At 32.6% G+C, this 25,866-nt stretch overlaps 2 protein-coding genes across 2 annotated transcripts in view; both read right to left on the bottom strand.

Annotated features, from left to right (window-relative positions):
* LOC125828357 (target of rapamycin complex subunit LST8-1) overlaps positions 1-25,866 on the bottom strand; it is a 1,170,163-nt gene that overhangs the window by 599,687 nt on the left and 544,610 nt on the right. The window lies entirely within an intron of this gene.
* On the bottom strand, positions 14,983-18,573 carry LOC125828344 (uncharacterized). The gene is made up of 7 exons (XM_049507656.1): positions 17,463-18,573; positions 17,081-17,378; positions 16,617-16,826; positions 16,234-16,407; positions 15,790-15,987; positions 15,589-15,702; positions 14,983-15,360 (listed from the first exon to the last, which is right to left on the bottom strand). Exons 1-7 carry the CDS (start codon positions 18,551-18,553, stop codon positions 15,013-15,015), a joined length of 2,433 nt encoding a protein of 810 aa, XP_049363613.1. The 5' UTR covers positions 18,554-18,573; the 3' UTR covers positions 14,983-15,012.

The raw sequence follows: 25,866 nt of genomic DNA, 5'->3' as shown, positions 1-25,866 counted from the left end.
AAGAGTTGTAACGGTTGTCAAGAACTTATTGCAATCAACCAATTAAAAATCTATATAAAAAAAAAGGTAGAATAGCACATAATCTGAACCACATAATCTCACTACTAAAAAACTACAAAAAAACGATGGATAGAAAAGCGACAGACGGCGTCGCTCCAAAAAGCGACGCCATTTGTCACGCTATCCGACGCTTTTTAATAAAAATAATTATTTATAAAATTATTTTACAAAAAGCAATGGACGGCATCTCTTAGTTAGTCGCTTTTTTCGCGGAATTTTGCGCCATATATATATATATATATATATAATTAATAAACATTTATTTAATATGTATAGTGACGCCGTCCGTCGCTTTTAATATATTTTATTTTATTAATTTTTTTTATTATAGAGACGAACGGCATCTTTAAGTCTGTCGCTTCTTGGTCAATAATATATGGTCAACACTTTAAATAAGCGACGGACAGTGTCATTTAGTCCGTTGCTTTTTGGTCAAAATGTAGGTCAAACATTTTTTAAAAAGCGACGGACAAAGAGACGTTGTCCGTCGCTTTTCATTTAATTATGTTACAGCAGTGATGGGTTTCCCCCAAATTTCCCATTCTCTTTCTCTCTTTTCTCTCTCTTCTCTCCCTTCTCGCCCCGTCGCCAAACCATCGATTGTCGCCACCACCACCGTCCGTTGTCGGTGCCATCATCCTCCCCCCGTCGTCGGCTAACCCCAGCTACCACCCCACCCAAAAGAATTCCCCAACTGGGACTCCGGCTAGAAAGATGGTCCCAGTTCAGGCGATGCATTATCTACCTCTCATTCCTAAGTTAAAGAGGTTGTATGTATCGATGAGGTCTGCCCCCACATATGAGATGGCATCGTGAATATAGAAGGTCGTCTCTGATGGTGAAGCATGGAAACATTTTGATAATGTATATCCTGATTTTTCTAGTAAACCAAGAAATGTTAGATTGGGGATGTGTTCAGATGGCTTTACACCATTCTCTCATGCAGCTTCGCCTTATTCATGTTGGCCGGTATTTCTTACTCCGTATAATCTTCCTCCTGAAATGTGCATGACCAGTCCCTACATCTTTCTAAGTTGTGTTATTCCAGGTCCCCGTAATCCAAAAAGTTTGATTGATATCTATATACAACCATTGATAGATGAGCTCAAACAATTGTGGTTTGGAGGCGTTTTGACTTATGATATATCAACTAAGCAGAATTTTGTTATGCGTGCTTCTTTAATGTGGACTATTAATGATTTTCCTGCATACGAGATGCTGTCTGGTTGGATGACAACTGGAAAGCTAGCATGTCTGTATTGCATGGAAAATAGTAAGTCATTCACTTTAAAGCATGACAGAAAAAATACATGGTTTGATTGTCATCGCCAGTTTTTGCCAATGGACCATGAGTTTAGAAAGATGAAAAATGCATTTAGGAAAAATAAGGTTGAAAGTGACCTCCCACCTCCATTACTCACAGGGCATCAAATTTGGGAGAGAGTTTCTCAATTACCTAAAGTTACATAAGCTTCACCTTCTAGACTTCCTGGATATAGTGTTGAACATAATTAGACCAAACAAAGCATATTTTGGAAGTTGTTGTATTGAAAGGAAAATTTGCTACGACATAATCTTGATGTGATGCACATTGAAAAAATTATTTTGACAATTTGTTTAACACAATGATGGATGTTAAGGGTAAGACAAAAGACAATCCAAAAGCCAGAATGGACTTAAAGGAATATTGTAGGATAAAAGAGTTATGGCTGCAGGAATTACCTAATGGTAGAATAGTTAAGCCCAAAGCTAGCTTTTCATTCACATTGGATGAGAAACGTGAAATTTGTGAGTGGGTTAAAAATTTGAGGATGCCAAAGGGCTATGCTTCGAATTTATGAAAGCGGGCAGATATGAATGAAGGAAAATTGATAGGTATGAAAAGTCATAATTGCCATGTGTTTATGGAAACCTTAATTCCTATCGCTTTTAGCCATCTACCAGAAAGGATATGGAAACCAATCACAGAGGTAAGTCTTTTTTTTAAAGACTTGTGTTCTGGAAAGTTGTTGGAAATTAGTTTTAGACAGGATGGAGGAAAATATTGTTGTTATTACTACTAAGTTGGAGAAGATATTTCCATGTGGTTTCTTTGATGTGATGGAGCATCTTCCAATTCACCTTGTACAAGAGGCTCGACTCGAAGGTTCGGTTCAAACAAGGTGGATGTATCCATTTGAGAGGTATCCATTTGAAATATTCACTAAGTTATGTATATTCTCCAAGTCTTTTATTAATATATATATATATACATATATACATGCAGAAAAATTGACAGAATCAAGCAAACAATTAAGCAAAGGGGAAAGATCGAAGGATCATTTGTTCAAGGTCATATTGGGAGAGAAACTGATGATTTTTATTCTTATTACTTTAGTGATGATGTGTCATGTAGGAGAAACATGCCCAATCACAATGATGAAGGCGATATTAATCCTTCATTTCCACCGATATCAATTTTTAATCAAAATGGTCGAGGATCTAAAAAGCATGGAAAGTGAGGCTTCACTAATATGTAAATGAAATCAATTGTGACACATATTTTGGTTAATTGTCCAGTAATAAGTGTGCATTAACTAATAAGTAAGTGTTAAAAATATGTTATCAAATTACATGCTAATAAGTGTTCATTAACTAACGAAATACTTGAATCACTACAAAAAACACGCGCATTAGTCACGCCCAAAACCATGGCTAAATCATACATAAACCGTAGCTAATACACTTTGTCCACAGTCAATTGGCCACGGTTGGTAGTGTGCCCAAAACGGGAGTCGCGAGTAGATTTGCCACGATTTTTACACTCGTGGTTACATTTATTTAGCCAGGGTTGATCTAAAATTTAGCCACGCTTTGTTCGTAGGTAAAGTTATTTGTCTGAAAAATAAATTATATTTATAATTTCTAATTAGCCATGACAGAAACCGTGGCTAATAAAATGTAGGTACTTTGCGTATTTTTCAGATTTATTTTAAGATTAGCCAAGGCTGAACCGTGGCAACTGTGTACAAATTTTTTTTAAAAAAATGCAATTAATTCCCTGCAATGAACTGGTGCTAATACAGTGATAAATGCACAAGCATTACTTTAATGATCTATTCATCATACATATTAAAACAAAATGTGAGTTTCATCAATAAAGATAGCAAAAAGTACTGCTAGTGTAATCAAAATGCAAAAAGTTGAAGCAACACCATGTGTGTGTGTGTATATATATATATATATATATATATATATATATATATATATAAATTAAGAAGAATCTATGTTGAAACTAGGCAATTCATTACCAAATTTGGCTTGTAAGAACCTATGAAGAGTTTTCAAGTGATTCTCATTTTGTGCAAGTCGTTTCTTGGTTTCCTCAAGCTTTTCCTTGGTCTCTTCATATCCAGTCAGTTCTCTTCCAAAGATTCTACATGTTTCTCTAGGTCTTCAACACGTTGATGAGACATATTACTGAAACTACCAGCATTTGCATGACTAATTGAATGTCTAGGCATCCCAAAAACAGTTGAAGGACAAACATTACCACCTATACCACGCACACGACCAGAATGTTCAACTCCATACATTTTTCCAATGACGTCATTGGGATGAGCCAATAACTTCAACGGAACACCTAAAGTAGCAGCATGTTCTTGATCTTCTAGATGCTCCAATATTTTATCCTACAAATAAAATAAAAGACATGAGAGAGACATACCAACATTGTTGTTAATGAATTGTTAATCAACTCATTAGCAAGTATTGCAAAATTAAAGCATAACCTGTCCTGCACTTATTAGAACTAATAAAAAAAAAATAAGTGGTGAAATTTATTAAGGGGTGGATGGCAATGGGACTGGATGATTCTATATGCCGAATTTTCCAGGAAACTACTGTGTTTAGCATGTCTAAATAGGAGTTGGACTTATTTGTGTCTAGCTTTTCCTAAACATTAGACTTTAAAATTCAATGATTTGTTGGGTATGTTTTAGGTTTTCCTACTGTTATTTTCTACACACCAAAGAAAATTAGAGAGCTTAAAATGTTGTCAATGGGTCATATATTGATACCACAAGTGTAGTCAGCAAGCAGATGTTGGTGTCACACATTTCAAAAGTGGAATGAGCGATGAAAAGGACACTTGCGTACAAAAAAGATGGAGAGAAGGAAAAAAAATTCTTATACTTACATGGTACTACTAAGATTCAAGCAACATGTTGCTATACCATAAACTTTGACATCTAATAAAATATATAATGCAACTATCAAATAGCTTTAGTCCAAAAACCTTTTTTAACCATGTGTAGGATAAAGTTACATAACTTAAAGAAGATTTTTAAAAGAAATACATTCGAAATAGAACAAGACATATCATTTCTATATCAAGACTGTCACAAAAATAGACGAGTATTTGAAACTTACAGCTAAAATATTCCCTTCTTCATTCACAAAATTACCATTCTTTTTTAGTAAAGTTGACAATACAACTTCACTTCGGCACACCGGCCTTCCCAATTTTTGCTCTTATCATTAATCAAGTATAGATAAAAATAAGTAACAAACAACACATTTTATTCTGTATAATAGTGTGGTTCTCAAATAAACCTCAAGGTAAAGAAACCTAATTATGTAACTATGCCCACCTCATACAGAAAAGATCCTAATTATAGTCTGAGATACAACTAGATAAGTCACCAGCTTATACGACACAAGACTGCAAGACTTCCCCACAAATTGCAATGACATACACTAACAGCCATAAGAAGCTTGTATTTAGTCGCTTTGATATCCACATTACCATTTAAGAGCAATTATTGATGTTTGCAAGTAGTTACCAGAAAACAAATAAATCACACACTTGCAATTACCAATTTCACTAACACAACAAACTGAAACAAAACAAAACCAATGAAAACAAAAGAACAGTAGAGAAGCTAGTTGACTAGTCCAAGTATAACTCTTTTTGAGCTTGAAATGTACTCGTGAGAGAATACAAAGCAATAAACTAATGGAAATCTCTAAGCAAAATCTAACGGAAAATCACGTTCAGTACAGGATAACATAAAAGAGTTAGACCCGTAAAACTTATCTCTTATAGAAAGGAAAAACCTCAACAGCTGACAAACCTATGGAAAAGGATTTTTTCTTTCCCAAAAAATCAGTCAAATTCCCCACAAAGTACAAGAAAATAATCTAGAGCTAGTTAATACACCAGATGAGGGGAAAACCTCAATTTTCTGAAGACCACCGAGATCCCTACACAAAGAGACCTTGCTCCACACAACAACAAAAACTTGAAAAACAGACCAACCTTCATTCCAGGTAAAAAAAAATCCCACCAAAACAATCCATATAAAAGTGACAATATATGAAAGATATAGATACTTAAGACAATGCATTTAAGCTATTATAGCAGTGGGACTTTATTACCTATAATGTTACTTGGCCGAGGGTCTTTCAATAACAACGTCTCTACCTCCATGAGGTAGGAGTAAGGTCTATGTGTACTCTACCCTCTCCAGACCACACACTGCGGAATTACACGGGGTATGTTGTTATTGTTGACTTTACCTATAATGAACCATATGTTGTTCTTGTTTTCACAGTTTAGAAAGTTTCTTTGCATGACAATTTGTAAAGAATTTTAACTGACCTACAAAGATATCTTCATAGGTTTATCATTTCCTTTAGCGAGCCCACAAAACTCTAAGGCTATAGGAATCAACCTAATCTACATCTGATATGACCGAACATGATGAGATCCTATTTTCATGTATGATTTCTTGTAAACTAAGAGAGAATTGTCTTTAATTTTACTTAGATTCTCATTTGTGACTACTTAATCTCAATTTGGGGTTAATTTTACTTCTTTTTATTCTTTCAGCAGGTTAATTCTACTTTAGAATTGCTAAATTATGACAAATCCTAATGTATATTGATTCTTGAAGTATTATCTTTCTCATCACTCACCTCATCAAAGTGGGAAAAACAGAGAGAAAAAGTTGTGATGTTCCATAGTAGGTTGCTCAATAAAAATTACAAAACTGATGTATTAATCCTTATTGAGGAAATGAATCACCTACGATGCTTTTAGTTCCACGGATATGATTGATTAAAACTTTATCCTTGTTTAACTTGACTGCCTCCTTTATTCCCCACTGTCAGCCCAAATCTGAACTCGTAAGCTTTTTTTTATTTTCAATTTGCAGGCATAATCAGGAGCAAATTTATAACAATTAACTAGCCAAAGAACATGAGATAGAGACTTGTAAAAGTGCAAAAGTTGTTTTGAAAGTAAAATCTCAAAGAGTAAATCGTAATCGAAATTTGTATGCCATCCTTAAGAAGGAAAAAATTGCACCTGAGGAAATTGAAGCAAACAGATCTGTGTACCTGGACTCGAGGTTCGTACCTGAACTAAGATACAAAGCAATCGTTTTCCTCTGCTACTATTGTTTTTGGGAAAGATGAACAATCGTTTTCCTTTGTAATGCGAAACAAGCGGTTCTGATATTTTGGGGATATGGAGAGACGTGATGTTGCTGCTATGCTTTTCTTTTCTTCTTCTTTTTTGGTAAAAAATAAATTTATTGAAATTAATGGGGGGAATGGGAAAAAAGGGAGGGAGATTATACCGCGTGATTTTGCCATAATATTGTAGCGACAGTTCTTAATATGTGGAGAAAATTATATTTTTATGTTAATTTAGCCACGGTTTATTATACTGTGGCTAATAAGCGCGTTTTTGGTAGTGAATGTAAAATGATCAGCTTGTTCGTAAACACATGGAGTAATGAAGCCTTCTATACAGAATTTTCCAAATGGCTATACAACTATGTAAGTGTGAAATCACTAAGTATTTAATAATATATGCATGTTATACTAAATTATATTACTTGAAATAACAATCACGTAGGTTTACGATGAATATTCAAGTGTCCAACATTTGCAATTAGTGAAAGAAGTAGCACTTGAATCGGAATCTCAAGTACTGACAATGAATAAGTATTGTGTCAATGGGTTTAAGTTTCAAACTGAAGAAGTTTCTAGGAACAAGAAAATAAATAATAGCGGTGTCTACATATAAGGTGATGTTGATGGTACTGGCCAAACTATTGACTATTATGGTGTCATTCATGAGATTATTGAAGTGAGGTATTCAGGTTGGCCTAAGAAGAAGATTGTATTGTTTTGGTGTGAGTGGTTTGACCCATCACATAGAGGCACAAAGGTGGACCATCAACATAATATAATTGAAGTTAAGCACACCAGGAAATACAGAAGTTATGATCCTTTTATCATTGCACAAAATGCTAAACAAGTGTATTACGCTCCATATCCATTGCGTAGAGACAAAGCTAATTGGTGGGTTGTTATAAAAAGTAAGCCTATGGGAAGAACTGAAATTGACATGTCTTAGATGTGGCGAATCAAAACGATGTTGCAATTGTTCAACAACAAGTTGATGTTGAATTGGAAACCACACTACAACATCCTCAACACATATTAGAAGAAGTATCTGATGATGGATACTAAATGTTGAGGAAGAAATATCCTAGAATGAGGAAAATGAATCATTTGATGACGAAGAATGGGACGATAATGTAAATGAAACAACTGAGGAGGAAGAATGGGAGAATGATGGAATTGAAACAAGCGAGGAATAGTGTAGAATGAAAGCTAGCTAGTATATATATGTAAGTTAGTGTATTTTGCTAATTTTATTGAATTTATGATTTTTATATATATTATACATATAAATTTACATACATATATCATCAGGCACTGACGGTGATAGACATCGCGAGCATCTTGGAGTTAGCCAGACTAAACAGGCAAAAAAGAAAAAGTCTAGAAGACCCATAGATCCTAAGGATATTGCAAGATCTATTTCTTCTGCGCCACAGTGCATCAGCCATGATACTCATATACTTGTTGTTCCATTTGGTACGACATATCCTCAACAATATTATCCTAATTATCGTCGATCAGTCGGTGCTTCCTCTACTTCACAGGTATTGCCTTCACTACGCTATGAGGACCTACCTTTACAGGCTATTCATCGAGCATGACCCTTATCGGCAGGTACTCCATCTCCCACAGGTACATCTCCTCAGTTATCTGCCATGAGGATTAGAGATTCTAGTAGCGAGCAGTCAGATGCTATGTTCGGTACGCTTTCATTGACTCAGCGTTATGTGCATCCTGATGTATCACCCTCAACTACAGCTACACCTAGTGCTACTCCAAATGATGAGATGCCTCCTCTAGTTCCTGATCAAAAGGACAGACTTGGTAGAGTCATGATTGAGCTGGATGGATCATCGTAAGTTTGTTTTGTTATCTATTTGTTAGTTTATTTTATTTATTTCTTATACTTTAATATATTATTCATGAACTAACATATTTATTATGTGTTTTACAGGTGTCATCCGGCAAAGGATGTTGCCCGGGCTTTAAAAGACTGTGTTAGAAGACTCTATACACAGGCTTATCACTCTTGGAGCGAGATCTCAAATTGTATACGCCAGGCGATGTTTAATAACTTTAAGGTATATATTTTTTAGTTAAGCTTAGTATACTTTACTTTTTTTTACTATCGATTTAATTAACGTTATTCAATTTTTTTATTCAGACTATGTGTACTTGGGAGCCGAGGCACAATCATGTCATTACGACCACATTTGAGAGGAAGGCATCCGCCAGACTGTCTGCCTGGCTAAAGAAAGTTCGGGATAGTGTTGAACGTCCGGATTGAATGTTGCCTCATGTTTTTGATGAACTAGGTCTGTATTTAAACACAGACAAGTTTAAGGAAATATCATACCAAGCCAAAAAGGATAGAGGAAGTCTTAAGGGTGGCTCGTTGCACACCAGAGGTGCAAAGTTAGTTGGAACAATTGTAAGAGAGATGGTAACTTCTAATTCAAAATTTTAAATAAATAATTAGTTGATTCATATATATCGTTATAAATTTCCGTTTTTATTTATAGGAAAAAGAATTGGGACGCACTCCCATTGAACAGGAGGTTTTCAAGAAGACTCGTGTCAGGAAGAAAGAAAATGAGTCGGATCCGAATGTGTGGGTGGAGGAAAGAGCCGAACAAACTTTTGGAAGTTATTTAATATGAATAATATATGTTAATAGTGAATATATTTATGTTATGTATATATATTAATGTCAATTTTTATATTTAATATGCAAAATGACTTTCATCAGTACGTCGCTGAGAATCTAGATAGTTCGGTCCAATTGACACCTGAACTGTCCACCCAGATTTGGAAAGAAAAAGTGGTAGGGGGGACACACAAGGGTAGATGTTATGGTCTAGAATATCGAAATGATGTAAGACGACTCCAGTCAGGCTTAGAAGGTATTGGATCGTCATGTCAAGCCGAGGCACTAGACGGTGTTCAGATTGCTGCTATGTCGGCTCAAATAGCTCAACTTACATCGGTACTGGAAGAGTCAGAGCGGAGAAGAGTAGCTGAACAACAAAGCATGAGCAAGACCGTTCAGCAAATCAAAGAACAAGTGATAAACCTCGCTCGTCGACCTACTACTTCGGCTCTTGAGGAAACCAACGATGACAGTACTGATGATGAGGATGATTGTGTAGAACCCACTCCCTAGTTTAGATCTCTGGACATTTATGAATTTTTTGAAATTTTGAAACAAATTTTGAACCAAATTTTGAAAGACTTTATAAGTCTTTAAATTTTGATTTAGATACTTTTGAATGTTATTTTAAGTTTCTTGTTTTATGTTTTGTGTAGATTGTTTATAATTGTGTGTGTTTGATTGGGCTGAATAGTATAGAATTGAATTGAATTAAATTTGCAGGTGGGCAGCATTCTGCTATCAAAATAATTGCAGAAAAAGCAACGGACAGCGTGGTTCTGTCCGTCACTTTTTTGGATTTTCCAAAAAATAAATTTCAGAAAAGTGACGGACAGGGTCCTTTTGTCCGTCGCTTTTTCTGGGATTTTCAAAAATAAAATTTCCGCAAAAGCGACGGACTGCGTCTCCTTTTGCAAATAAAAAAAAATGAAAATGAAAATTGAGCGACGGAGTCCGTCGCTTTTGTTAAAAAAAAAAAAAAAAAAGTCAAACTGTGACGCAGTCCGTCGATTTTGAAAAAGCGTTGAGCAAAAAAGCGACAGAAGTGATTGCGTCGCGTTTTCGTCGCTTTTGGCCAAAAAAGCGACGGACTACGTCGCTTTTATCCGTCTCTTTTTGGCCCTTTTTTAGTAGTGTCTGAAGGTAAATTGACAAAATGGAAGAATCTTTGCAAGAGAAGATGTACAACTCAAGGTAAATTGAATTTTTAAAAGCTTCACTATCTCAGATAAATCAAATTTTTGATTTGTTTGTATATAAAATTAGGTAGGAAATCACATAAGCGGAAGGTAAATTAACAAAATGGAAGAATCATTGCAAGAGAAGATTTCTACTCCAGGTAGATTAAAATTTTGAAAAGCTTTATTACCTCAAATAAAATAAAAATGTTTTGTTTATACAAATGACATTAGGTGAGCACATAATGCAGGTAAATTAACAAAATAGAAGAATCGTTACAAGAGAAGATTTACTACTTCAGGTAAATTCATTTTGCTTTCTTTTATAAATAAAAATTATGCAAGAGATAAAATAGAGAACTCATAGCAAAAGAAGATTTTACTACCTTAGATAAATCGATTTTTTTGATTTGTTTGTATAAATGAATTCATTAGAATATACATGTGTCGATTTGATCATTTTATGCCAGCAAGAATTATTATATATGAATCTAGCAAAAAAAGAAAGAAATTCTATTTAGGAATTCAATATACCGAAGATCTAAAGACATCAAAATATCCTCTAACATTCAATTTGTGAACCGTGAAAATAATGCCCACCATGAAGTATTATTTCTCTCATTCTAATATTTTTTATTTACAAACAATGAGTATAGAGAGTACTGAAATGATATGAAAAGTTATAAGGACAATAAATTTTTTATTCTCTTTTATGAAAGTAAAAAATATAGATAAAAGTAAGAAGATAGTAATAAATTGAGTAAAAAGTAAAAGGAAAGAAAAAATTAAAAAAAAATTACCACAAAAAGAAAACACAGAAAATGAAAAGAAGTTAAAATAGTTACTTTTTATTTTACTTTATCTATAGTCACTTCTCTCTCTTTCTACTTTTTTATGTAACATTTGAAATATGAAATTATAAAAATATATCAATTAAACTTAATATATATAACTACTTAAAAAGTAAACAAGATTATAGTTTATAGTATTTTTTGAATTTTTTTAACATAGAACATAAATAACAAAAAAATATATGAAGTCAAGAATAGGAGAAAAAAAACTAATTATAATATTTAGTCAAAGAGATAATTTTGGCAAATTTTGTAGATCAAAAGGAAAAAAATAAGGAAATAATAGAAATTTCATGAATAATAATAAATTATGATAATAAGGAAGAGAGATGGATGATATTATTTTTCTTTAAAAAACTTTTAAAAAATAGAAGATAGAAAGAGGAATTTAAGAAAAAAATGATAAATAGTAGTAATATGAGGAGAGAGAGATAAATAAGGTATTTGTTTTTTTTAAAAAAAAAATTAAACTGATTTTATAGATCAAAAGAAGAATTTTTTTCTGAATAATAATAATAAATCATGACAATAAGGATATGTTTAAGGAGGAGAGATAATAAGATTTTTCATTTAAAAAAAACTACTAAAAAAGGTAAAAAAAAAAAATGAAATTAAGAAAAAATAATAAATTGTAGTAATGATGAGGAGGTATGAAAGGCAATAAATCGTAGTAATGATGAGAAGTGAGATAAATAAGGTAAATATATTTATCATAATATAATAATATAAAGGTGAGTATCATAATTATGTTTTAAAATATTATATTAAATAAGACACTATTTTATAACTTTTTTGAGTTTATGATAATAAGGTGGAGAGATAATAAGATTTTTGATTTTTTAAAAATATAAAAATGGAAGGTTAGAAAACGAATTTAAGAAAATAATGAGTAAATTGTAGTAATGATAAGGAGAGATGAAAGACAATAAATTGTAGTAATAGTGAGAAGAGAGATAAATAAGGTAAATATATTTATCATAATAATAATATAAAGATGAGTATCATAATTAAGTCTTAAAAAAATATTAAGTTAGACATTATTTTATAACTTCTTTTGAGTTTTTTAACATAAAATATAAATAAAAAAATATTTAAAAAACTCAAGAAAAGGAGAACTATGATTTTTGGTCAAAGAGATATTTTTTATTCTTTTTAGATATATTTTATAGGTCAAGAGAGAAAAATTAAGAAAAAAAAAAGAAATTTGGAGAATAATAATAATAATAATTTAATAGTTATGATAATAAGAATGAGAGATAAATAAGATTTTATTTAGAAAACCTTAGAAATAGAAGGTGGGAAGATGAATTAATTTTTTTTTTATATTAATAATGAGAAGAAATAAAAAAATATAATAGGTTGCAGTAATATTACGAAAAAAGAAAAATAAAATATTTGAGATTTTCTTCTTTATTCAAATTTTATAAATCAAAGGAAAAAAAATTATTAAGGAAAAAGAAAATTTTGTGAATAAGAATAATTAATTATGGTAATAACCTGGAGAGATAAATAAAAAAAATATTTTAAGAATTATAAACATAAAAGGTAGAAAATGTAATAAATTGTAGTAGCAATGATGAGGAGAGATGAAAAATAAGATATTTTAAATATATATTTTCTTAAATTGAGACATCAATCTTCAGTTATAACTTTAAAATAATGATATCAACATATAATTATTTCTTTCATGTTCATGTCGTTGGTGTTTTCATGAATGAGGGCTTGAAGTTAAATTACATCCAGGGATATCATTGAAAATCTTAGTAGTATTTTAATTAAATCTGTAAAAATCTTTTAAATTTCAAGATTTATGTAACGCCATATCATGGTCTAATATGTGTGGATTACTTTCTATACAATAACACCATACTAAGAAATTTTTGTCCACCCTTCCCTTTCTTTATATAACAAATCAGCAACACAAGCAAGTGCGTACCTCATATTTTACCCTCTAACAAAGACTTTCAAGCTCTCTCGCGATACTTTCTACAGCTTTATCCGAATTAATAAAAAAAAAATACAAAATTCAACATTTCTGCCTATTCTTCCTCAAAATGTCTTACACTTATCTTTACATCAAAGATTTAACAATTTCATAAATAATCTCATTATTTAAAAGAATAAATGGAGATCATAACCAACGAAAAAAGTTGTAAAATATACTTATTTTTTAATTTCAAAATATTCACGTTCATTTACATGTTCAATGTGAAAACTTATCTATATATATTCCTCTACATCTTTTTATTTACTATATCTCCATAATAAATTCATACCATATCTTTCATAATAAATAAATAAAAATAATACGAATTCCCAACTTTCCTTCAATTATTTACAAAATTTTCACACTTACCTTTACACAAACATTTAACAAATCCAAATAATTAATTCATACAATTAAATGGTAGCACAACCAATGAATGAAAAGAAGTGGTATAAATACCCCAAACAAAATAATAAAGATCCACACACACCATTTATCTTCATAGTCACCATCGGCTCATAGTGATTAATTGGGGTTAATTTTTCAATATTATTATATGGAACTTACCATTTATTGCAATACTCTATCTTTAGTTTGACTTTGACAAATACTTATACAGAAGTACTACAACGGATAAAAAATATAAGGATCGGCACCAAATAATTAGTTCAGATAATTGTCAAGGTAAAATATTAATGATAATATTCATGACTATATTAAATTGTTCTTCTAAATATTTATTTTTGAATACAGCTACAACTAAACAATCAAGCAAATCCGTTAAAGTGATGTATGAAAATATTATGCAAGAGCAAATTGCATATTTCAAAAAGGAACAAGAGCAATTGAAAAAATATATATACAAAGGAGTTTCACAAGATCAAACAAACAAAGAATGACATGACGTTTTTCATGTATTGATTTCTATGTAATAAGGAGCTGAAATAAATTATGATTAGAGAATATATTCCCTAAACATCAATCTAATAAAGAATGATGGGCTGTTGTTGATGTATTTATATATTTTAGCAATGAAAATAAAGTATTTTTTTTAACAAAGTACATATTCTGACTTATTCATTAAGAATGTATTATTCACATTAAATAGATACTAAATTTGATAAGTTTCATTATGTATCATCATTTCAAATGAAAAGATAATGATATAATTAATCCAAAATAAAAAAACATCCAAACACATATCTATTAATCATCGCGCGAAGCACAGACATGTTCCCTAATTAAGTATAATTCAGAAGAGGATCCGAGAAAAAAAAAAGCATCAAACTTCAGGTATTCTGCCTAAAGACTAATTATTGAAGAATTATGCATGACATTTCCTCAAGGAGTAGAAACCATACTTTTCCTCGAGAAGACAAGCTCCAATATAACCCCATAAGGTATTTTGACATTTAAGTACACACATGACACAACTAAGATGTTGAAGAAGTCAACAACAAAGTCATTAATGATTTAGCAGGTCATAACTTGCAAAAACTACGCTATGAAGACTTGCAAACACCAGACCTTTATCCATAGGTTTTAACTGTTGACACAATTTGAGTCTCATCCAATCCAAACAGAAAACAACTTCTCACTTACTTTGCTTCTGCTTAAAAAAGAAAACAATCAAATTCTTTCTTTACTTTTTCTCAGATATGGATTTCAATACACATAAGCTTTCTTGCTTATGAATTGGAACATGGAAGTAAAGCTCTCAATACTATTTACTGCTACCAAATGTTGCATTAACTTCCACTTCTCTTTCTTGCTCTATAACATGATCTTGGTATGAAAATTCACAAGTATAATTCAAAGTGCTCTCAATTATGCTGCCTTCCAAACCTCACGAAGAAGTCCATACCTCGTATTTGATCCAATTGAACCTGTTTCTTCCTTTTGTTTATCTTTTCCATTTTCTGCAGAAGCTGGTGATGATGCCATTTTATCAATAATACATGCAAGAGGAGAATTTATTTCCTCCAGTTCCTCATCGCTTGTGTATCCCTTCCTTTGTATAGCAGAAGCACTCCGAGATAGGTGAGACTTTCCCTCAATTTCTGCAACTTTTTCTGCAACGTCCACGGCAACAGGAGGTGTATATACAACTGGGGCGGCAGGGTAGGGGAAGCTGTTTGATGAGTCTCCTCCTGATAATCGACGTGCTATGATGCTCTGCACACATAAGTTATCTGAGATAAGATTCTTCACAACAGAAATACCTTCGCAAATGTTGTTTAATATCCAAGAAAGAAGTACTTGGTTGTATTGGTCAGTTGATCAAATTGTTTCCATTTTCATCATTATTGTTATCACGGTGTCTTTGTTTCAAAGTTGTAGTGATGATAACGTTTATAAACAGTCATAAAATCCAAAATTTGAACTAGCTAAGAGTAGACAAACCTCAGCATTGAGAGCTTCTAATACAGCACCAGGGACAGGATCAGGACAAAACTCATCTGGAGAGAAGTTGCAGAGTATTCGCTTAACCAATGGAAGACTGATAGATGGGCATACCTGGAGCAACATTTAAAATTTTCATTAAAGACAGAATGAAATAGCACTATTGACCTCTAACATATTTGGCGAAACCAAAGGTTGTACCTCCATTCTGATTGTGCGGTCCATGAGCATGTCTTTGGGAAGCATGAGAAGATCACTTAAGGCATTGAGAAGATAGAAATGTTCTAGTTGATTTCCACCTTTTCTATGATCATCTCCAGAGCTGTCTTCATCATTTTTCCCAGAATCTTCAGCATCCATGCCAAACAAATCAGTAAGACATCTTGACCAATTGCCAACCTGCGAGAAAAGATGTACTATCAATACCAAGAGCATGAACCAATGAACATAAGATCATTAAGGCTTTCAGAGCACGTAGTGCATTGTTGACAATTTGGCAGAGAAAAAGTGCAGGTGCCAAGGACAGAGAAAAAGATTCCCATGAAGAGCAAGCAGCTTTACTTTGCCCAGAAGACAGAAACGAAAAGACCGTCCAAAAAAAATTTACAGGAATTCGCAAACAAGTTAATAGTGACTACTACTTACCGAGTTTTTCAGTTGTGCACCGGACCCAAAACTCAAATCTCCGGCTGGAATAGGCAACACCTTGGAGTCAACTATTGGATCAGATATGGGATCAGTTGGGATCTCATGAGCTGACTCACGAAGAATTGCATTGAACATAGCAACATCCAGTCTGGCAACACAGTGTTCAATCACCTGAAAAGGTACATATATGGAGGCGTAAAGCTTTCAGACTAACAAGTGAAACTAAAACTTATCACAGGCAGCTTTAAAAAAATACAGATACAATGGAAGTGCAAGAATACTATGCGCTTTTCCTTGATCACCTGCATCTAAAACTCGGGGAGATGAAAGTGTGGTAAAAATACAGCAAATGAAAAGTAGAAACACTGGAGAATACTCACCCTTCTAGCCAAAACAGGCAAGCAACCACATTCATGGCTTTCAGCTCGTACAGGACATAGTCTCTTCAAAGCCTCCTGGAAAGCATGCTTCCATAGGTTAATGGAGAAGTTCCCTTGCTGCTGGTCACCCAAAGCAGGCCCTAATAACCTCCCAACAGATTTGCTTGTCATTGGATCATCCGTAGGAGATTGCATATTGGGAGTCAAGGTCTAAAGCCAAATTGATCAATCAGTTCCAAAAGGAGAATATATTAACGTACTTGAACTTAAGAGATTAATTACTTGAACACCTTTTTAATGATGGCATGTTTGGATAAATCATTATAATTACCATGTAGAACAGAACATAAAAGGTTTACCTATTTGATGCAGTAAAATAGGATTTGCACTTAATTAGTGTTCTATACACGTCAAGTCCTAATTGAGAACATTGGTATAACAGGCAGCAAAGTACAGTTGATTACCTGCCACCATATTGATTCAACGATCCGCGAGAAAATCCAGGATTCTACTCTTTCTAAAGCAGCTGTAAAAGTTCTTGTTTCTTGCCAATCATCAAAAAACTTCAAGAGGTCATTTTTACTTGACTGCTTGCTTCCTGGATGTGTCTTCCATTTTAAAGAGGAAACCTTTGATTCAGTTTTATTTCCTCGTCCATTTGGCTCGGTAATTGTCACCAATGAGCTTGAGCTACAGGAACTTCCAAATGCTTGAGAAATGATTACCCTCAGAACAACAGCATTTGACAGCCAAAATGTTAACCTTCATGAGAAGGGAATAAAAACGTTAGGTTCATAAGAAGTACAAAAGTAACACATGATCCAATAAATGAAAGTATTAACATACCTTGCCACATCGTTACCACATGACTTGGCAACTAATACAAGGCCAGAAACAGTGTTTTTAGCAACTGTAGCTCGTTTGTCCTGAGACAAGTATTTACATGCATGAAGATAGAGTCTAGAAAGGCGCCTGGCAGGTGTGTGCAGCTTATGTGCAGAACTTCCATGCTCAGATACCACAGAGTAAAGAGCAATTTCAAGGGCAGCAACTTCTCTCAACTCTTCCTCAAGTTTCTCAAGCCTTGATTCCATTTCTCCAATCTTTTGTTCTAAAACTGCTTTATCTTCTTGCTCACAGATATCCTCGGTGTTGACTGTTTCATCATCACTTCCAACACTTTGAGCACTAACTGAAGTCTCATCCAAAATGTCTGCTTGTTCTACCTCTTTAACAAGTTTTTCATCACCTTCTTCTGAAGAATCTGATAGAGATTTGGGATGGACTTTCATATTTTTAGAGTTTTCATTGACACTCTTGGATGTCATTTTAGATGGATCCTTTTTAGGTGCTTTGGCTTTGTTTGCTGTACTTTTTGATGCCTTACCCTGGGAATTGTTTGCTTTCCGATCAGATTTAGCTCGTTGTACCTGGGAAGAATTATTCCCTTCAGTTTTTGCAAGCTTTCTAGAGACCTTTACAGTCAAAGCTCTTTCTACATTTTCATCTTCAGCTATTTGTGGATCTCCTTGAGATGAAACTGAATCATTTATTGTCTCAATATCTGATTCCTCTTCCACTCCCTCTTTGGGTTCACTCTCCATATCACTAGAACGATCATTGATTTTATCCTTGCCATGTTTGTCAACCATTTTACGTGTTTTTGGTTGCTGAGTTGCTTCCTCAGAGCTGTAGACATCATCGACATAATCTATAACCACATTTTCATAAACTTCAGTGGGCTCTGTGCCCGTGTTTGGATCACTTACTAAGACACTGGACTCTGGTCTAGGAAGTGAAGCTTTATGATCAGTCTCTTTTGCTTTCGATGTTTTGTCAGTACTCTTTTCCTGCTGTTTGTAGTCTTTTTTCTCTGTCTTTACCGCACGTTTTGCTTGCTTAGTGTTTAGACCATGCTTCCGTTCAATTTCCTTCATGCTCAATATACTTCACCTATTAATCTGTAGTTAAAAAAAAAAAGAAACCATATAAGCTAGGAAACAGATAATCCATCATCACTATAAAATTGAGAAGACAATACATTGTGAATACACCAGACAGCGACTACAAACTACGCTTGATAAAAGAGCTTTTAATTATAAGACTTTGTGAGCCTAATAGCAAAACAAATTCATGGAAAAGCACCGTCAAAAGCTAAATAGTTTCTATTAGAAATACAGCATTCTAGAAATAGAGAATCGTGATTACTATGATATTTCTACATAAGCCTAACCACAAATATAGAATTTAAACTATTAACAGAATGGGGTTGCTGGTAATGAAGGTCATACATGTGTTCATAATCATAACAGGCATTTTCAGATCAACAATGCTGAATTATCGTGACACTTGTAATTAAGAGCATTTCTGTAAGACGGAAAGCAGCTTGTATGTTTTAGTTGACTGTCTAGAAATAAGAGAGACAAAGGAGTAGGATTGAAGGTGAATCAGCCATCTTTTTAGTATCTTCACAGTAGAGAATTAATGCACATTTTTTTTCTTTCAAATGTAACACAAGAATGACATTCAAAGAGAGGCCAGTCAAGAGGTATGACTCCAGTCAAATCTAAAGAAATCTTTGAGTAATTTTAGGATCTTGAAAACAAAAGGCATGAATCTGATATGGTAGCCAACACTAGTTATAAAAAAATCCACAAGTCTAATTCTATTAGTAGTAGTGATTGCCTTTCTTTCAATTTGAATTTGAATTTGAATTTGAAGATATGAAAAACGGCAAGAGAACGGAAGGAAGCATTAGAGAAGGTGAAATCGAGAACATTTGCAGAAGCATTTAAGTGTTTTATTTATCAACAAACAAAGAGAGGAAAAAAAGACAACTTTAGGGGCAAGACGGTTACAGGATCGTGGAGCAGGAGGGGTAACTGTCCCACGATCTCCAAATATATTTATTTTCATTCATATTCATATATACAAAGAAAAGAAAAAATTCAAGAAGAAGAAGATCTAATTAAGCAATCAGAGATCTATCTAAACAATGCACATATATATATATCATTTATTCATTCAAACTACAATTTTATTTGGACAAAACAGCCGGAATGAAAAATGCAAAACAGCGACAAGCCATCACCTTCACGGATTGATGACAAAATTACTGGAAAACAGAATGCGCAAAATGAAAACAGAGAATTAACTTACGTACCCAACTCTATTAAGTATTTGATATTCAATGAGACTGGACAAGTGCAAGAATATGAAGACAAGTGGGGATAATAATTATTAATAATAATTATTTGGTTGATTAATTAAGATTACAGGAATCAACTTAGGGGTTGTCGGTGGAGGGAAAGTGACCGGTCGTTCCCGGTTACGTTACGCCTCCCGCCATCATTACAATCCATTTGAGGGCAAAAATCATAAAAATTACTCCCATATGTCCCTAATTACTTATCTATTTTTTTTTATAATTATTCCTAATTATTTGTTCATTTTGATAAATCAAGAAAGAACAATATTTTTTGACTTATTATACCCTTAATTAATTATTTTGAAAAAGTTTTAAGTTTTTAATTCATCCACATCATAATTAATAGGGATAAAATGATAAAATCACTATGTCAATTATCGTTTTCTTAATAGGTGTGTCAATTCAAAAGTGAACAAGTAATTAGAGACAAAGGGAGTACTACTATTTCCTCGGAACTAATTACTTGTCTAATTTATTTGTACATTTTCACAAATCAAGAAATAATAATTTATTTGGTTATTATATTCTTAATTAATTAATTTTGAAAAAAAAAAGTAAAACTTCTTGAAAATCTTAAAATTTTAATTTATCCACTTTATAATCAATAGAGGTAAAATGGTAAATTTACTATGTCAATTATTATTTTCTTAATAGGTGTGTTAATTCAAAAGTGAAGAACTAATTAGAGAGAAACACTATCTTATTTGCTTTACATATTAAGTTTTTTATGGAAAAAAAATTGTGAAATTTAGACAAACGTTGATTAGAAGATGTACGGGGTAGAAAAATTATTTCTGCCCCTTAAATTGTTGTTAGATTTCGTGTTATGTGCAATTAAGATTTTTAAAAATTTTAAATGCATTAATATAATTACTTATTCATGTTGTTGAATAGGATGATACGAGTAACTACTCTCTTTGATTTCAACTTCTTTTCACTATAATATTCATTTATCTGGTAAAAAATGTAACTCTCTCAGTTTCCAATTTATAAATTTGGGTAATGCTAAATGGTTAGAAAATTTAGCCAGAAATTTAAAAAATTAATAATTTTTTTTTATTTTGAAATATACTAATCTTTTTTCCATTTTTAATTAAAAGATATTAAAGTTAAAAAGGTAAAAATGTTCAAAGGTAAAATAACATAAGTAAAATATCGTTCTGGCCAAAAGGATTTTTCCTATAAATTTTACTTTTTTTTTATATCAGTTAAAAAAATAACATTTAATTTTAAAATATTTATTTTATTCTTAACTAAAATGATTTATAATCACACAAATATCTATCAATTATTTTAGATAAAAAATTTAAAAGAGATTTTTTTCTTAATTTTCGTGTCAAGTCAAACTAACTGATATAAAATTAAATTGAAGAATAGTTATTTATTTGGGATTCTGCAATGAAAGAATATCTTGTCATTTTGCTTTTTTTTAAAATAGGAATATTTTAGCTTTAAAACATAATTAAAAAAGATTAACAAACTATATTTACGCAAACAAAACAATATATTATATGACTTCAACATCACTGTTCAACCACATTTTCATTTCTACGACAACTATTAAATTTAAAACAATATATTATAAAGACTTAAACTAACGCTAAATTTAAGCGGAAGAAATGTATTACTCATATCATATTTACCAAAAAAATTGGTTATGTGAGTTTGGGGAATTTAAAATTAGTTGACTGCATTGGGTTGAGCAATTCTTTCATGTTTTTTTTTGGCTTTATCTATTGTAAGACTAATGAACTTCAAGCTATGAATGCTCATTTTATAAATTTATTATTTTTTCCGTCCCTAATTACTTGTCTATTTTGACAAATCAAGAAAGAATAATTTTTTTTATCTATGATATCCCCAATTAATTAATTTTGAAAAAGGTAGTTTTTCTTGAAAATCTTTTTAAATTCATTCACTTCATAATTAATAGAGGTAAAATGATAAACTCACTATATCAATCATTATTTTCTTAATATGTGTGCAGACAATAAAATTCACATCGAGAAAACAATAATCAAGAACAGAAAAATTATGCAACAATCATTTTATTATTTCAAGTGCGAGTGTTACAATCTCTATGATTCCTCTTAATTCGCCTTTTCAAATATAATTCAAGGGCTCTTGAGCTTGAACTTGGACTTGGACTTGGACTTGGACTTAGACTTGATCTTGATCTTGACTTGAACTTTTTCTTGATCTTGACTTTCTAGTTGAATTCAAGGGCTTCGAGCTTGATCTTGAATCCGGTGGTCTTGATCTTGAACTTTATCTTGATCTTGATCTTGACTTGAACTTTATCTTGATCTTGACTTCTAGTTGAATTCAAGGGTTTCGAGCTTGATCTTGAATATGGCGATCTTGATCGTTCTTGAACTTGAACTTTTATCTTGATCTTGACTTCTAGTTGAAACCAAGGGCTTTGAGTTTGATCTTGAATCCAGCGGTCTTGATCTTGATCGTTCTTGAACTTGAACTTTATCTTGATAGACTTCTAGTTGAATCCAAGGGCTTCAAGCTTGATCTTGAATCCGGCGGTCTTGATCTTGATCGTTCTTGAACTTGAACGCTTGAATTCTTCAATTCTTAAACTTGAACACTTGAATTCTTAAATTCTTGAACTCTTGAGTTCTTGAATTCTTAAATTCTTGAACTTTTGAGTTCTTGAATTCTTAAACTTGTAGCTTGTAGAGAATTTTGTAGCTTTTAATCTACGACCTTTCTCTAGCTTTTTGATAGAATTCTTGGTTCTTTTTCTGAATTATGAGGACCCCTATTTATAGTTTTAGAATAGAGGAGTTGTGATAGGAATAGGATTCCCTTCGGCCAATTAGATTTAAGTGACATGACATATGAACTTTATGGAGCGGGCATTAATTAAATTCATATTTATCAGATTTAAATAATTAAATCAATTACATTAATCCATAATATTTATTTGGACTAATATATTTATGAATTTAATATAATCCGAATCACTTTATAAATTTATATTTAATAAATTTTAAGTGACTACAAATACCCCCTTCTTCAAGTCTTGTCGAGATATTTCATCTTTCAAAGACTAGGCTTGAAGAATTTGAAGACTTCAACTTGCAAACTTGAAGAATTTGAAGACTTCAACTTGCAGACTTGAAGAATTTGAAGATTTCAACTTGCAGACTTGAAGAATTTGAACACTTCAACTTACATACTTGGAGATTTTGAAGACATCATCTAGAAACAACTTTTATTCATAGGGGTTTGCCCCCATCGAGTCACCATCATTTGGTGCAAGTCTGAAGTTTGATGGAAGACAACTCATAGCTTTAACTTTCATGTGACAGATCAAGTGGTTTTTGACACTCATGCAACTGAACTTAGGATATATTCTAAGTGTCTACGTACCTCAGTGAAGAGGATCAAGTCACAATGTAGTTCTGGGATTGAGTGATTTTTTTATTGTTTTTTTGTTGTGTCGTACACAGTTTATACTCTTGCGGGCTAGGAGTGACATGCAGTTTAGGCTCATATCTTAAGGAGAATTTTAACTTGAAGATTTAGCTCAAATTTAAAGAGCTTTATAATATACAGTTTAGGCTCGTGTCTCAAGGAGCATTTCAACTTGAAGATTTAACTCAAACTTGAACATTTAAGTCACATATAGTTTAAGCTCGTGTTTCAAGGATCATTTCAGCTTGAAGATTTAAATCAAATTTGAAGAGATTTGTGATATACAGTTTAGTCTCATACGTCTATGAGCGCTTCAACTTGAAGATTTGGCTCAAATTTGAAGAGTTTTGTGATATGCGGCTTAGCCTCATGCGTCTAGGAGCGTTTAGATATACATTGACTCTTCAAAGTCATCTTCGGATGCAGACTTGCCCCCACTTAGGAGTTCTTCTATATCTTCATCTTCATGAGGTCCACAGACAAGAGATTGTTGATCTTCTCTTAAAGTCATGCTTAATTCCATGTCATGTGCACAAGTTGCCAACTCTTTGAATGTATTGGGCTTTAATCCCTGCAAAATGTAGCGAAGACCTCAATTCATACCTTGGATGCACATTTCAATACTAGAAGTTCACTAAGGCGATCTTTGCAGTTGAGGCTCAGACTTCTCCAGCGATTGATAAAGTCAACAACTAGCTCATCTTCACCTTGACAAGCCTTTGTCAGTTTAATCATACTAACGACACATCTCGTGCTGTAGAAACGATTAAGAAACTCTTGCTCTAACCACTCCCAACTATCTATAGAATTAGGTTCGAGATTTGTGTACGAATCAAAGGCATTTTCTCTAAGAGATCGAACGAATTCTTTAACAAGATGATCACCATACGTCCCAGCATCATTGCAAGTCTCGATAAAGTGCGCTATATGTTGTTTGGGAGTTCCTTTTGCCATCAAATTGTTGAAGCTTAGGAGGTTGATAGCCCTTAGGCATTTTCAAGTTATCAATCTTTTCTGTATATGGATTTACATATGTGGGAGAAAATTTGGATGAAGACTTAGATTTGTCTTCGATAGCCTCTATGATAAAGTCCTTCAATTGATCAATTGGAATCAAACCTTCAGCAGAGATATGAATTTCTTGGATCTTTATTTGCTTAACGCAAGACTCTCCTTCGTTTTGAACTTTAGGAAGCTTCAGAGGTGCTTGACTCGATCTTCTCTCAATCATGCTATCCATCTAATTTGTTAGCTTGAAAAGTTTAGCATCTTGTTCGTGTGCGCACTTGGCCAGGCCTTCAATTGCTTTCGTTAAGCTTGCTAGTTGTTCTTCTATTGTGAAAGACATTTTGATATTTTGTGATGCTTGAAAAGTTGAGATGAGAGGTAGAGATTGTCCCACTGGGCGTACCAGAATTTGTAGACAGTAAAATTCGCGTCGAGAAAATAATAATCAAGAACGGAAAAATTATGCAACAATCATTTTATTATTTCAAGTGCGAGTGTTACAATCTCTATGATTTCTCTGAATTCGCCTTTTCAAATATAATTCAAGGGCTCTTGAGCTTGATCTTGAACTTGAACTTGGAATTGATATTGACTTGAACTTTATCTTGATCTTGACTTTCTAGTTGAATTTAAGGGCTTCGAGCTTGATCTTGAATCCGGTGGTCTTGATCTTGATCTTGACTTGAACTTTATCTTGATCTTGACTTCTAGTTGAATTCAAGGGCTTCGAGCTTGATCTTGAATATGACGATCTTGATCTTGATCGTTCTTAAACTTGAACTTTATCTTGATCTTGACTTCTAGTTGAATCCAAGGGCTTCGAGTTTGATCTTGAATCCGGTGGTCTTGATCTTGATCGTTCTTGAACTTGAACGCTTGAATTCTTCAATTCTTCAACTCTTAAACTTAAACACTTGAATTCTTGAATTCTTGAATTCTTGAACTCTTGAGTTCTTGAATTCTTGAATTCTTGAGTTCTTGAATTCTTAAATTCTTGAACTCTTAAGCTCTTGAGTTCTTGAATTCTTAAATTCTTGAACTCTTGAGTTCTTGAATTCTTAAACTTGTAGCTTGTAGAGAATTTTGTAGCTTTTAATCCACAAGCTTTCTCTAGCTTTTTGTTAGAATTTTTGGTTCTTTTTCTGAATTATGTGGACCCCTATCTATAGTTTTAGAATAGATGAGTTGTGATAGGAATAGGATTCCCTTCGGCCAATCAGATTTAAGTGACATGACATATGAACTTTATGGAGCGGGCTTTAATTAAATTTATATTTATCATATTTAAATAATTAAATCAATTATATTAATCCATAATATTTATTTGGACTAATATATTCATGAATTTAATATATTATGAATCACTTTAATAAATTTATAGTTAATAAATTTTAAATGACTACAAATGCCCCCTTCTTCAAGTCTTGTCGAGATATTTCATTTTTCAAAGACTAGGCTTGAAGAATTTGAAGACTTCAACTTGCAGACTTGAAGAATTTGAAGATTTCAACTTGCAGACTTGAAGAATTTGAAGACTTCAACTTACATACTTGGAGATTTTGAAGACTTCATCTTGCCTTATTCATAGGGGTTTCCCCCATC

The sequence above is a fragment of the Solanum verrucosum genome, unplaced genomic scaffold, assembly GCF_900185275.1.
Source record: "Solanum verrucosum unplaced genomic scaffold, falcon-dt-bn FXZP01000048.1, whole genome shotgun sequence".
Classification (NCBI taxonomy): Eukaryota; Viridiplantae; Streptophyta; class Magnoliopsida; order Solanales; family Solanaceae; genus Solanum; species Solanum verrucosum.
The sequence above is the reverse complement of the archived record's forward strand: the minus strand, read 5'-3'. Positions and strand labels throughout refer to the sequence as shown.